Consider the following 12,685-nt stretch of genomic DNA (forward strand, 5'->3'; position numbering starts at 1 on the left):
TGTGTTAATATGCAAAACAAGCTTTTAAATAATACAAACAAGAATTGACATATTTATTCAAAAGAGGCATAAAGAAGAACAATTTTTACGCAAACTAAGTAAAGGCACATATACTTGAAATTTTCTCAAAAATTTACAAGCAAAAACTTGATGAATCTCTACATGAGCTAAAGAAAATATCGCATTCAACTTGAAATGAGTTCAGTCAGAAATTTACCAGCAAAATAAAAAGAGACATGGAGGGAAAAAAAAGAATTAATTTTTATATCTACTAAAAAAATGCAGAATGAGCAACAGCAACACAAAACAAAGTAGACAATTAAAAATAGCAATTTTAATGAATCGATCATTAATAATGAAATTCTGGGCATATACCACATAATCAGAGATAAAGCACAAATTTTCATACATAAACAGCAGATTTTATCCTACAGTATGATTCAGTAATTAAGAGCAGGTAATATTTTACCAATTTGCTAGACCAAGATCTTACCATCATTGGTTCTAATGTATTTTTCAACAAACAGCATTACACATCTGTCAAATAAACTGCATTAATCTGCAAAACAACACATTAAATTAATACAACTAATTAACATATTGGCTCAAAAAAGGCATAACGAAGAGCAACTTCTACACAAATTCAGTAAAAATGGCACATTTACTTGAAATATCCTCAATTAAAAGTTTACTATTAAAGCTTTTACGTGTGTTAGAATTTTCGTGGTTACTTAAAAAAAATGGAAACAGTAATCTCTACGCGACTTAAATGAAAATGGCACATTTATCTAAAAACACGGTAATCGTAATCGGCCAGAAATCTACCAGCACATAAAACAGAAAATGAGAATGAAAAAATATACGCATGCAAAAATTACTTTTCATATTTAATAATAAATATAAGATATAAAGCAAACACTTACCAGAGAAATAGAAACCTTGGTTATTTGACGAATAACCTGAAATTTGCCATTGCGCGCATCTAAAAACAAACAACTTCAAATTAATCAAGCAAAATGTGTAAATTTGGAAAACAAGGTATTAAAAATTTATGGTAGAATTTTAGCATACTTACGGATCAAAAACAGACCACTCTTCAGTCTTCAACCACAGTTCCAGAAATAAGAATGTGCCGATGACGCCAAATTACTTGGCGAGAAAGTTAGTAGATCTTCATGCAACCCAGAGAATCTCGTAACTCCTCCCATTTTTACCCTTTTTTTCTCGTGAAGATAACCTGTCAACAACGAATTCTCACCTTGTCTGTCTGTGATGATAGTTCTATGGTATTGCGCTTATCTGCCATAAATATGATTGAGCCAGATAAACTACTGATGTCAGTGGTATTCTGGCTATAAGTTATCAGTCATCCAGTCTATATATAATACTTGCGTGTAGTCTTTTCTTCATTAAATATATTTAGTTAAAGGAAAGGGTCTTTATTGGGTCAAAATAATACAAGAACCACCGATTATGGATTATGACGAAAGTTATTCCATATGTGTAAAGTATACAAAATATCATTTAAACAAAAAGCTAGTTTAAACATGCATATGCGTATTCACACAAGTGAGAAACCTTATATGTGTGAAGTATGTAAGAAATCATTTAATCGGAAAGCTTATTTAAACAAGCATGTGCTTATTCACACAGGTAAAAAACCTTTTATGTGTGAAGTATGTAACAAATCATTTAATGTGAAAGGTAATTTCAACATTCATATACGTATTCACACAGGAGAGAAACCTTATGTTTGTGAGGTATGTAAGAAATCATTTAATCAAAAATCTAATTTAAACACGCATATGCATATTCACACAGGAGAGAAACCTTATATGTGTGAAGTATGTAAGAAGACATTTACTATAAAAGCTCATTTAAACCTGCATATGCGTATCCATACAGGAGAGAAACCTTATATGTGTGAAGTATGTAAGAAGACGTTTAGTGAAAATAGTAGTTTAAAAACGCATATGTTTATTCACACAGGTGAGAAACCTTATATGTGTGAAGTATGTAAGAAGACGTTTAGTCAAAACAGTAGGTTCAAAAAGCATATGTTTATTCACACAGGTAAGAAACCTTATATGTGTGAAGTATGTGAGAAGACGTTTAGTGAAAATAGGAATTTAAAAAACCATATGCTTATTCACACAGGTGAGAAACCTTATATCTGTGAAGTATGTAAGAAATCATTTAAACAAAAAGCTTGTTTATACAGGCATAAGCGTATTCACACAGGTGAGAAACCTTATATCTGTGAAGTATGCAAGAAGACGTTTAGTGAAAATAGTAATTTAAAAAAGCATATGCTTATTCATACAGGTGAGAAACCATACATGTGTGTAGTATGTAAGAAGTCATTTAATCGAAAAACTGATTTAAACATGCATATGCGTATTTACACAGGTGAGAAACCTTATATGTGTGAAGTATGTAAGAAGCCATTCAGTGAAAAAGGTTATTTAAAGCAGCATATGCTTATTCACACTGGTGGAAAACCTTATATGTGTGAAGTATGTAAGAAATCATTTAATAGAAAAAATAATTTAAATAGGCATATGCTTATTCACACAGTAGAGACACATTATATGTGTGAAGTATGTAAGAAAGCATTTAGTTATAAGTATAATTTAAACAGGCATATGCTTATTCACACAGGGAAACGTTATGTTTGTGAAGCATGCAAGAAGCCATTTAGTCGAAAGTGTAGTTTAAATAACCATATGCTTATTCACACAGGAGAGGAACATGCTTATTCACACAGGTGAGAAACCAAATATGTGTGAAGTATGCAAGAAGGCGTTTAGTGAAAATAGTAGTTTAAAAAAGCATATGCTTATTCACACAAGTGAGAAACCTTATATCTGTGAAGTATGTAAGAAGTCATTTAAACAAAAAGCTTGTTTAAACAAGCATTTGCATATTCACACAGGTGAGAAACCTTTATATGTGTGAAGTATGTAAGAAGTCGTTTAGTGATAAAAGTAATTTAACGCAGCATATGCTTATTCACACTGGTGAGAAACCTTATGAAGTATGTAAGAAATCATTTAATAGAACCTTGTATGTGTGAAGTGTGTAATAAGACATTTAGTGACAAGTCTAGTTTAAAAAGCATGTGCTTATTCACCCAGGTCAGAAACCTTATATGTGTTAAGCATGTAAAAAGACATTTAATGTAACCAGTACTTTAAAAAAGGTAGGTGAAAGTGCAGAATCACCCACTTCTTAGCGCATTTTTAAGAATTGCACCTACTCACTATCCATGTACACATCGACCTATTTTCACTTAAAAAAAAAAAAAATCCCAGAATTGCACAAAAAAAAAAAAAAAAAAAGGCATTCTGTACTCCCTTGACTTTATCCATGTACACATCAACCTATTTTCACTTAAAAAGTCAAAGAAAATTGACAAACCTCCAATTCTTGCTCTTGTAAAAAAGGCCAAACAAATAAGTGGGCGATTCTGTACTTTAGCCAAAAGGCATATGCAGAGTCGTAGCTAGGGTTTTCAGCGCCCAGGGACAACTGAAGATTTCACGCCCCCTAGTGCTTGCCAAGGATGGAAAATATTTAATTCTAAAATGTCGTAACATCAATTTGGCGCCCCTTGGATTCTGCGTCCGGGGACATATGCCTCCCTTGCCCCCGTCTAGCTATGCCCCTAGGTATATGCTTATTCACACAAGTCAGAAACCCCATATGTATGAAGTATGTAAGAAGACATTTAGTGTAAAGGGTAGTTTAATTAGGCATATGTGCATTCACACAGATGGAAAGGGGAAAGTGTGGAATCGCCCGCTACTTGGCGCACATCGACCTATTTTCACTTTAAAACAATCCCAGAATTGCACAAAAATGGCATTGCACACCCCCTTGACTTTATCCATGTACACATCCACCTATTTTCACTTAAAAAGTCAAAGAAAATTGACAAAAATCCAATTCTTCTTGCTCTTGTAAAAAAGGCCAAACAAATAAGTGGGCGATTCTGCACTTCACTTGGGGGAAAACCTTATATGTGTGAAATATGTGAGAAATCATTTTTTGAAAAAACTTACTTAAACATCCATGTGCATAATCTTATGTGTGGGGAGTATGTAAGAAGTTATTTAATCGAAAAGCTGATTTAAACATGTACATGCGTATTCACACAGGAAAGAAACCTTATGTGTATGAGGTATGTAAGAAATCATTTATTCAAAAAGCTCATTTAAACATGCATATGTGTATTCACACAAGAGAGAGCCTTCATATATGTGAAGTATGTAAGAATATGCTTAGTGAAAAGGGTACTTTTTCATTTTTCCAGCACAGGCGATAAAGCCACCAAAAATGGTACAACCGATGCCAAACTTAATATCCTCGCTGGTAACTTTTCAAGCTAAAACATAGAAAAGGCAAAGTCAAGGGTTAAGTCTATCAAAAGCTATCAAAGTAAAGCACTGCGATTTTAAATAATATCTGAGTAAGTTATTCGTGCGAATTGAAATAATTCTTGCATTAACTTGTATTGCATATATAGATTTAACCTGAAATTAATGTAGATAATTATTGACAGAATTAGATTCTTGTAGTGTAGTTTATGTGAGATGAGATCACTTAGGGTCACATGATATGAACCAGCGAATCAGGATGTTGTACCATGAAAGCATAGTAAATTTTTAAAATAATGTCTTTTTAAAGTTATTGTCTTTATTTATTACCATTTTACAAAATGTTCAACGATATTAAAATGTTTCTGTTTTCAAAATAAAAAAATTCTTAGAATTAACATTTGTTAACATGTTTTACGTGTATAATGTATTGTTGCCAATAAAGTCTGCTTGGGGTGATCTGCGCCAGCGAAACAGAAAAGTACCTTGAAAAGCATAGTTTTAAGAAGCATATGCATATTCACTCAGGAGAGAAATCTTGTACGAATGAAATCCGTATAATCAAAAAAGTCATTTAAGTATACATATGAATATTCACACAGAGAAACCTTATATGTGCGAAGTATATAACATGTTTACTCAAATGGGTAGTTTAGCAATCATATGTTTATTCACACTGACGAGAAAATTTGTGTGTGTTGTACAAAAATATTCTTTCATTTTTATAAAGAGTATATGGATATCAACATCAGAGATAAATGTTACGTGTTAGGAGTTAACAGGTCACTTAGGGCAATGAAGAAGTTGAAGAAACATATCTCTTACCTGTACAGAAGAGAAACCTGCTGTGTTTTGAACATATGTTAGAAGCAACTTCTCTGTGCAACTTGAAAACCTCAGTATTTGAGGTCAAGTCTGGATTTTTCTCACCAGTTGACAGAATTTAAATACAGCAAAATTGTTAGAATTTAGAGTGGCAAATCTGAATAGTATAAAGCCTACTGGTGACCCTGTGAGAGAAGCATGATTTCTCATTTCATGAAAATAAATTATGAGCCATTTATTTGTTTCCTCAAGATGAAATATTTTTCAAGATATTTTTACATGATAATAAGTGTTTAGTGTTTATATCTGCTGTATAATGAAGTGTGAATAAGAACTTCGAAAACTGAAATTCTAAAAGGTGGCTAAATGTTTTATCTAATACACAAGCTGTAAATTATATGTGTTTTGTGTTAAACTTAACTGTTTCTGAATTTCATGTAGTATGAATTACAACTGTGCCATTACAGATAGAATTGTTATTCTTGGTGCATCTCATGAATAATCTATGAGGTATTTCCCCTCATCGTAACAAAGTACTGAAGTATAATATCTATCCAGCTGCAGTATCAAATGTGTCAGTGTATAACATTCCCAAAATTAGTGCAGTGTTCCACAGTAGTGTTAGGCGAAATGAAATTTCAGACATTTTCAGTCAAATCTTGGTCATACCAAGTTGAACAATCCCAGGTGCATATAAGAAAAAATTTGGGAAACATGATTTCTCTGCAGGTATAAAATCTATATAATAGATATTTATTTTAAAAACTGTTTTATATTTTTTCATGTAATAGTGAAAGAAAGCTAAAATAATTCATTTTTATTTCCCACTGTCATATTTTAAGATGAAATTATTTTCCATTTTGGGAACTTTGGAAAATTTTGACTCTGAAAAATTAAAGGAATATTTTGGCTTTGAAAAATAAAATACAGTCAAAAGTCGTTAATCCGGACTCGTCGGGACTCCCGCGATTCCGGATTATAGATCATCAGTTTAAATCTGGTAAGATGGCATGCAGAAATTATAAAATAAAAAATATGAAAACGTAATTTATGAAATAAAGAACAATTATAATCTAAAGGGTATCAAAATTTACAAAAAAAAAAAAAAAAAAAAAAAAAAAAAGCTTAATATTTATTTGTTTACTTTATTAAACATTTCTTTCAATGTAAGTTGTTTAATTTGCTTCTTTTCATGTGATAATACTTTCTCTTTAATTCTATAAACAGACACAATTTCTTGTTCAGTTACAGAGTTCCGCTGTTCAAGTCCTATAATTGCTGTGTCGAGAATACCGACTAATTTGTCAATCGAAATTTTTTCATTTTCAATAACTTCTGTGTCACTTTCTTCACTATCGGAAGCAAATTATAATGACGAGGAATTTGATTTAAATCGTATGAAAGACGGAATACATCGAGATGAAATACTACATTTAGTAAGCAATTATAAGCCAAATAAAATGAAAACAGCTGCCCTGAAGATAAGGATAGTGCTGACAGATCAACTTCCAATTTATAACGCGCCATGGCGTTGAAAGCATCTGCCCTGAAGATACGGATAGTGCTGACAGATCAACTTCCAATTCATTGCGCGCCATCCCCCCCATCCCCCACCACAGAGCAGCGTGAAATTGATAAACAGATTTTGGAATGGTTAGGTCATTTTTTGCAGCAATTCCACTTTTGTTTAATAGACTTCGAAACATACGTTCGCTTTGGTAGATCCTTTACATATTAGTAAATATATATCAGAAATTCTATTTGACATAAGCGAAAGTTCAAGCTTACTTTTATAAAATTGCTCTAACAGTCTGCAAAAAATAATAAGCCGGATCCAATTCGAAGATTAAGGAACAACGCAATCAGCAACATTAACTGAATTAGATAATTTTAGCTTAGCTTATACCGTTCGTTATACATTAAACGCGCATGCGTAAACGTATTTTGCGCACACACCTATTCGCAGCCGTAAAGGTCTTACGCGCATGCATCAAGGTGACGCATGCGCAGAAATTTTGTAGCTTTGAAGTCCGTATTATAGATCATTCCAGATTATGGGTGTCCGAATTAACGACTTTTGACTGTAATATAATAAATGCTATAAAGCACATATTATAAAAAAAACGAACAAGTTAATAATGATATAATTGGTAGATTTCAGCTAGGTGCTTTGGAAAGTAGGGAAGTTTCAGAAGCAAAACCAAAAAAGTTACTGTAATTATTTTAAGATTATTTTCATTTCTTTTTAATATTTGCTCATGATAACTATATCCTGTATAATTGTTTCTGTATATTTGAATGTGTATCAGTTTTCTCGGCTACAATGTAGAATTGGGTGCCCTTTTGATTAGTGGCAAATTTTGTTCTGTTTTGCCGATGAGATCCCCATTTCTGTTTACCATGATAGTTTTAACTTTATTTTAGCTTCCTCATTTTTTTAAAGTGAAAATAGAATGAATTGTACATGAACAAATTTAAGGCAGTGCACAATGCCTAGGTTGTGCAACTCTCTGGTAGTTTTTTTAAGTGGACATAGATCAATGTGTACATGGATACCGAGTAAATGCAATTCTTTGACTTCTTATTATGGTTTTGTGTAGCAGCCACCTTGAAATTGTGACTTCTTGGTGCCGATGTTGGTGTCAAAAAAGAATCTCTAAAAATGAAAAAAAAAGGGGGGAGGGGACCCAATTGTAAACTTTTACCATTTTGCCATTTTCTCTATAAAATTCAGTCTACACTTTTCTGATTTCTCTTCTTTTTTTTCTTTTTTCAAAATTCAAAAATATTCTTTCTGTTTCCTCAATAAACATTTGTAGAGATGCTTTTTCTTTTTGATTTTAGAACTTGTATCCTCAGGCTTTGAAGGCATTATACATGGGCATATAATTCCTAAAAGGTGTGACAAAATGGCTAAGTCTTCTTATTGGTATTATCATTTAACCTTTAACTGCTGTGACAGTTTTTTCGACGTAATAACTGTGAACAGTCTCACAGACCGCTTTTAAGAAACACGTGAAAATACATACTTTTATGCCTTTTTAAGGAATTATGCATATTTATGGAATTCTAATTCATTTAAATCAATATATTTTAAACATAAATGATTTGATTTTATGCAGTTAAATTCTTATAAAAATATGACTATTTTCTTCACTTTAAGGAAAAAAGTATTTAAAGAACAAAGATTTTAATAAACATACATGAAAATGTGGGACTTTATTAAGTAATACTGTCAATTAAACCATAATTCTACAAGAGTGAATTCAATTATTAATAAATAATAAATTAGTATATCTTTGTTTACAAGAATGAATCATACGATGATATACAGTCAAAACACATTTTTTGAGAGCACTGAAGACACACTGGTTCCTTGCATTCCAAGCATTTGTATGTTGTTTTTCTGCTCTTACAAGGTGGGCACAGATTACATGTTTTTCTTTCTTCTAATTTCGCTTCTAATTCTGATAAATCCATTTCCTTAATTCCCTTCTGTCCAAGGATTCTTCTAATTGATATCTTCAGTTCCCTTGGCAAGAAAGCGAAACTTATCCAAACTTTCAGATGTGGTTTAATAAACTGATTAGCTAATAAAAGCATTTTTTTTTTTTTCTTTTCAGTTTTGTAGCATCAGGATATGACTGGAACAATATGTATGAACATAAATTCTAAGTATTTTTGTAGGATGTTTCAGACCTCAAAAGCTTTGATATTACTTTTCTCGTTATTACTTTCTCGGAAGCTGAACTATTGTGTTATATTTTGGTGTTCGTACTGCCCGACTTGCGTTCACGTCGCGTTCACGCATGCGCATAGGCGTTTACGCGTGCGCGTAAGACCTTTACGGCTGTGAATATGCGTGTGCGCATGCGCATAATACGTTTACGCGTGCGCGTTTAATGTATAACGAACGCTATAAGCTGATCTAAATTTTTTTAATTCAGTTAATGTTGCAGATTGCGTTGTTCCTTAATTTTCGAATTCGATCCGGCTTATTATTTTTTTGCAGACTGTTACAGCAATTTTATAAAAGTAAGCTTGAACTTTCGATTATGTCAAATAGAATTTCCGATATATATTTACTAATATGTGAAGGATCTACAAAGCGAAAGTATGTTTCGAAGTCCATTAAACAGAAAGTGGAATTGCTGCAAAAAATGGATAAAGGCATATCATTTGATTATCTAATCATTCCGAAATATGTTTATCAATTTCACGCTGCTCTGCGGGGGGAGGGAAACGACGGGGCGCGTTATAAATTGGAAGTTGATCTTTCAGCACTATCCTTATCTTGAGGGCAGATGTTTTTATTTTATTTGGCTTATAATTCTTTACTAAATGTAGTATTTCATCTCGATGTACTCCGTCTTTGATATGATTTAAATCAAGTGTCTCGTCATTATAATTCGCTTCCGATAGTGAAGAAAGTGACTCTGAGGTTATTGAAAACGAAAAAAATTTGTTTCACAAATTAGTCGGTATTCTCGACACAGCAATTATAGGACTTGAACAGCGGAACTTTATAACTAAACAAGAAATTATGTCTGTTTAATAGAATTAAAGAGAAAGTATTATCACATGAAACGAAGCAACTTGAACAACTTACATTGAAAGAAATGTTTAATAAAGTAAACAAATAAATATTAAGCTATTTCTTTTTGTAAATTTTGATACCCTTTAGATCATAATTTTTCTTTATTTCATAAATTACGGTTTCATATTTTTAATTTTATAATTTCTGCATGCCATCTTACCAGATTTAAACTGATGATCTTTAATCCTGAAAAATCGGTAATCCGGAATCGCCGAAGTCCCGACGAGTCCGGATTAACGACTTTTGACTGTATTAAGGTATATCAGTTAAATGGATGTCTCAGTGCTCTACATATTGCAATCACAAGGCATTTTTCCTCCTTGTACAATCTCATACCTGGTACTGCATAAGTTGTTATTTGCTAGCGAATGTACTGTAAAGAGCAGACATAGGTTATTTTTTTAACAAGATATATTGTTACTTACATAGTGGAGATAATAATGCATATGAAAATGTGTGTGAAATCATATTTTTGCATTGTTTCCTGAGGAATGGAATTACAGTTTCCCTTCTAAAATTTCATAATTATATTTACATAATTATACATTCATTTATGTAATTATATTTATCCACTGTTTCACAATTGTTGAAAAACAATGCCATTTTTTGTAATAACTGAGGTAGACATGTTTAACAAAATGACAGCATATATTAACCCGCGATCACGCGATCCTGTTATCTCATACCCGGGGGATATTCTTTGACCCTTATCTCCAAACCCCTTTCTTGGAAATAGGCAAAACCTTTTGTAGCTGAATTCAAGGTGACATTCTTGAAGCTGGGAAATCCGTGGAGTGATTCTTCGAATACTTTTCTAGAAATTGTACCGTTTGGGTATGTGACACTCGAGCGCCTTCTCTCGTCTCAGATTTTCATGCTAACTTTCTTAGTTATTCAGCATGGCGCGACATCTAAGTTATGATATAGAAATGGAAAGGTTGAAAAATATGCTAGACATTTCAACAGATGATGAATCGTTTAGCGAAGTTGAGGAAGAATTAATAGATGAAGATCGTAATTCATCAATTGACAGTGTTACAGATACTGAATTAGCGAATTAGAAAATCAATCAAATTATGATATGTCCTACTATCACTTATGCACAATGATAATAAAATTGATGAAACCACTGGAGTACTAAAAAAGCCGGAGATTATTTCATTTTATAATCTAACCAAAGGAGCAGTTGATGTTGTAGATGAAATGGGAGCAGCATATTCTACAGCTAGAGTATCGAAACCGTGACCTATGGTAAATTTTTTCTCAATTTTAAATGTTGTAGCAATCAATGCAATAATTTTACTTTCTACAAAAGAACCACCAACTCGGTTTAGAAACAGGTGTTCTTTTCTCATATCATTAGGGCTGAAGTTAGTAGAAAATTGCTCAAATCAACGGCAGCAATAAATCATACTCCCTTTGAAACTAAAAGAAAAGATAATTTCACGAGATTGCAGCATGAAACCACCATCTAAAAAGATGAAAAATATTTAAAGAAGATGCGCTGAGTGCCTTAAGGACAGAAAGACACAGTTTCTGTGCGAGAAAAGTAATATCAGTATTTGTATGAAGCATATGTGTTAAAGCTGTCAGAGATGTGAAAAATAATTGTAAGTTAAGTACTTCATTTATTATATTCTTTAAAAATATTCTAAAGTTCATTGTTTTCTATGTTAAGCTACATTTATAATCATAATTATATCATTAAAGCAATTTAAAACGTGAATTGCTTTCGGGTATGACATACCCAGTGTGCTTTCTCGTGTTCGTAAGTTTGGCACACGTGCTCGCGGGTAAATAAAGATCCTGATTTATCATAATTATGCAGAATTTCACAGGTATTACAACATGGTAAAACAGAATAAGCAAGAAAAAACAGACATTTTGCATATAGCTGTTTTCAAGAATTACAAAAAATTCTTATTCTTCTCAAATTAAGGACAGATATGAATTTCTCAGTGTAATTTCCTTAAACTGTAAGGCATATTTGGCATATTATACGTGCTATTCACTAAATTGTCAAGCACAACTTCAAGGATTCTGTCTTTCTCATCTATCAGATCAAATATGAGTTCTTGTACAATTTGAAGAGTACTCTTTGAAGTACTCTTTGAAGAATATGACATTTAGGTCTTACTCATTATCTTCCCTTGCTAGTGTTTGAGACACTTCAGCTAATCCATGGTGGTGGGTACTGTCATTCATTTTTAAAATGAGCATACTTTTGGAATTTCGTGCGCTTATTAAATTCATACAGTCTCGTGCGCTGGAGATAAAAATGTTTTTCTTTCCATACAGTGTTGCCATTGCTCGCTTTGAAATCATTAAGTTTGTTAATGAAAAATTTGTTAAAGTGTTACAAAATTTGGAATCGATAATAAAACAAATTCAAATTAAGGCTTCCAGATGTCAGTATTCGGTGGAAGATTACTTTATTCAAAATTTTGTGGCTCCCGGTATTGTTGTTTTATCACAATGCAAGAAACATACATTTATTAAAATTCTTCATCATATTTCTTTATATATAACACAGGGCGATAATATTTGGTGGCAACAATTGGAAAAGTAAACCGACATTTAACGTTTTCAATGCAAAATGCCAAAACGAAATGAATAGCCCTTCTATGCTAATACTCTTTGGGTTAAAAATAAGTTTCTTTGTTAAAAAAATGTACAAAAAGAAGTAGTTGTAGGATTTGCTTTAAATATGCAAAAATATATGAAAGAAATTCGTGTTTTAATGAGATCTATGTGCTTATGTTTTGCTGCATAACAAATGAAATCTTAGTGTAGTATTTGATACTGCTCGACATAAAGCATGTTAAACATTTAATAATATTGCATTAACTGTGCATTAAAGGAAAAAAAAAATCACCTGACATAA

The 12,685-nt window shown here is 32.1% G+C and overlaps 1 protein-coding gene and 1 long non-coding RNA gene across 2 annotated transcripts in view; one reads left to right on the forward strand and one right to left on the reverse strand.

Moving 5' to 3' along the window:
• Window positions 1-314: 314 nt before the first annotated feature.
• Window positions 315-1,067, reverse strand: LOC146994070 (uncharacterized). The gene is made up of 2 exons (XR_015043999.1): window positions 924-1,067; window positions 315-559 (listed from the first exon to the last, which is right to left on the reverse strand). It is a non-coding gene; the product is annotated as an uncharacterized LOC146994070 (long non-coding RNA).
• Window positions 1,068-1,170: 103 nt separating this feature from the next.
• Window positions 1,171-12,685, forward strand: part of LOC118205602 (uncharacterized) — a 90,145-nt gene continuing 78,630 nt past the window's right edge. The window contains exon 1 of the mRNA XM_085826302.1: window positions 1,171-2,768. Within this exon, the coding sequence (XP_085682428.1) occupies window positions 1,500-2,768 (1,269 nt within the window). The 5' untranslated portion in view covers window positions 1,171-1,499. The remainder of the gene's footprint in view (window positions 2,769-12,685) is intronic.

Source organism: Stegodyphus dumicola, chromosome 11, assembly GCF_044657685.1.
Source record: "Stegodyphus dumicola isolate Sdum_Otavi_A_Nest chromosome 11, ASM4465768v1".
NCBI classification, from domain to species: Eukaryota; Metazoa; Arthropoda; class Arachnida; order Araneae; family Eresidae; genus Stegodyphus; species Stegodyphus dumicola.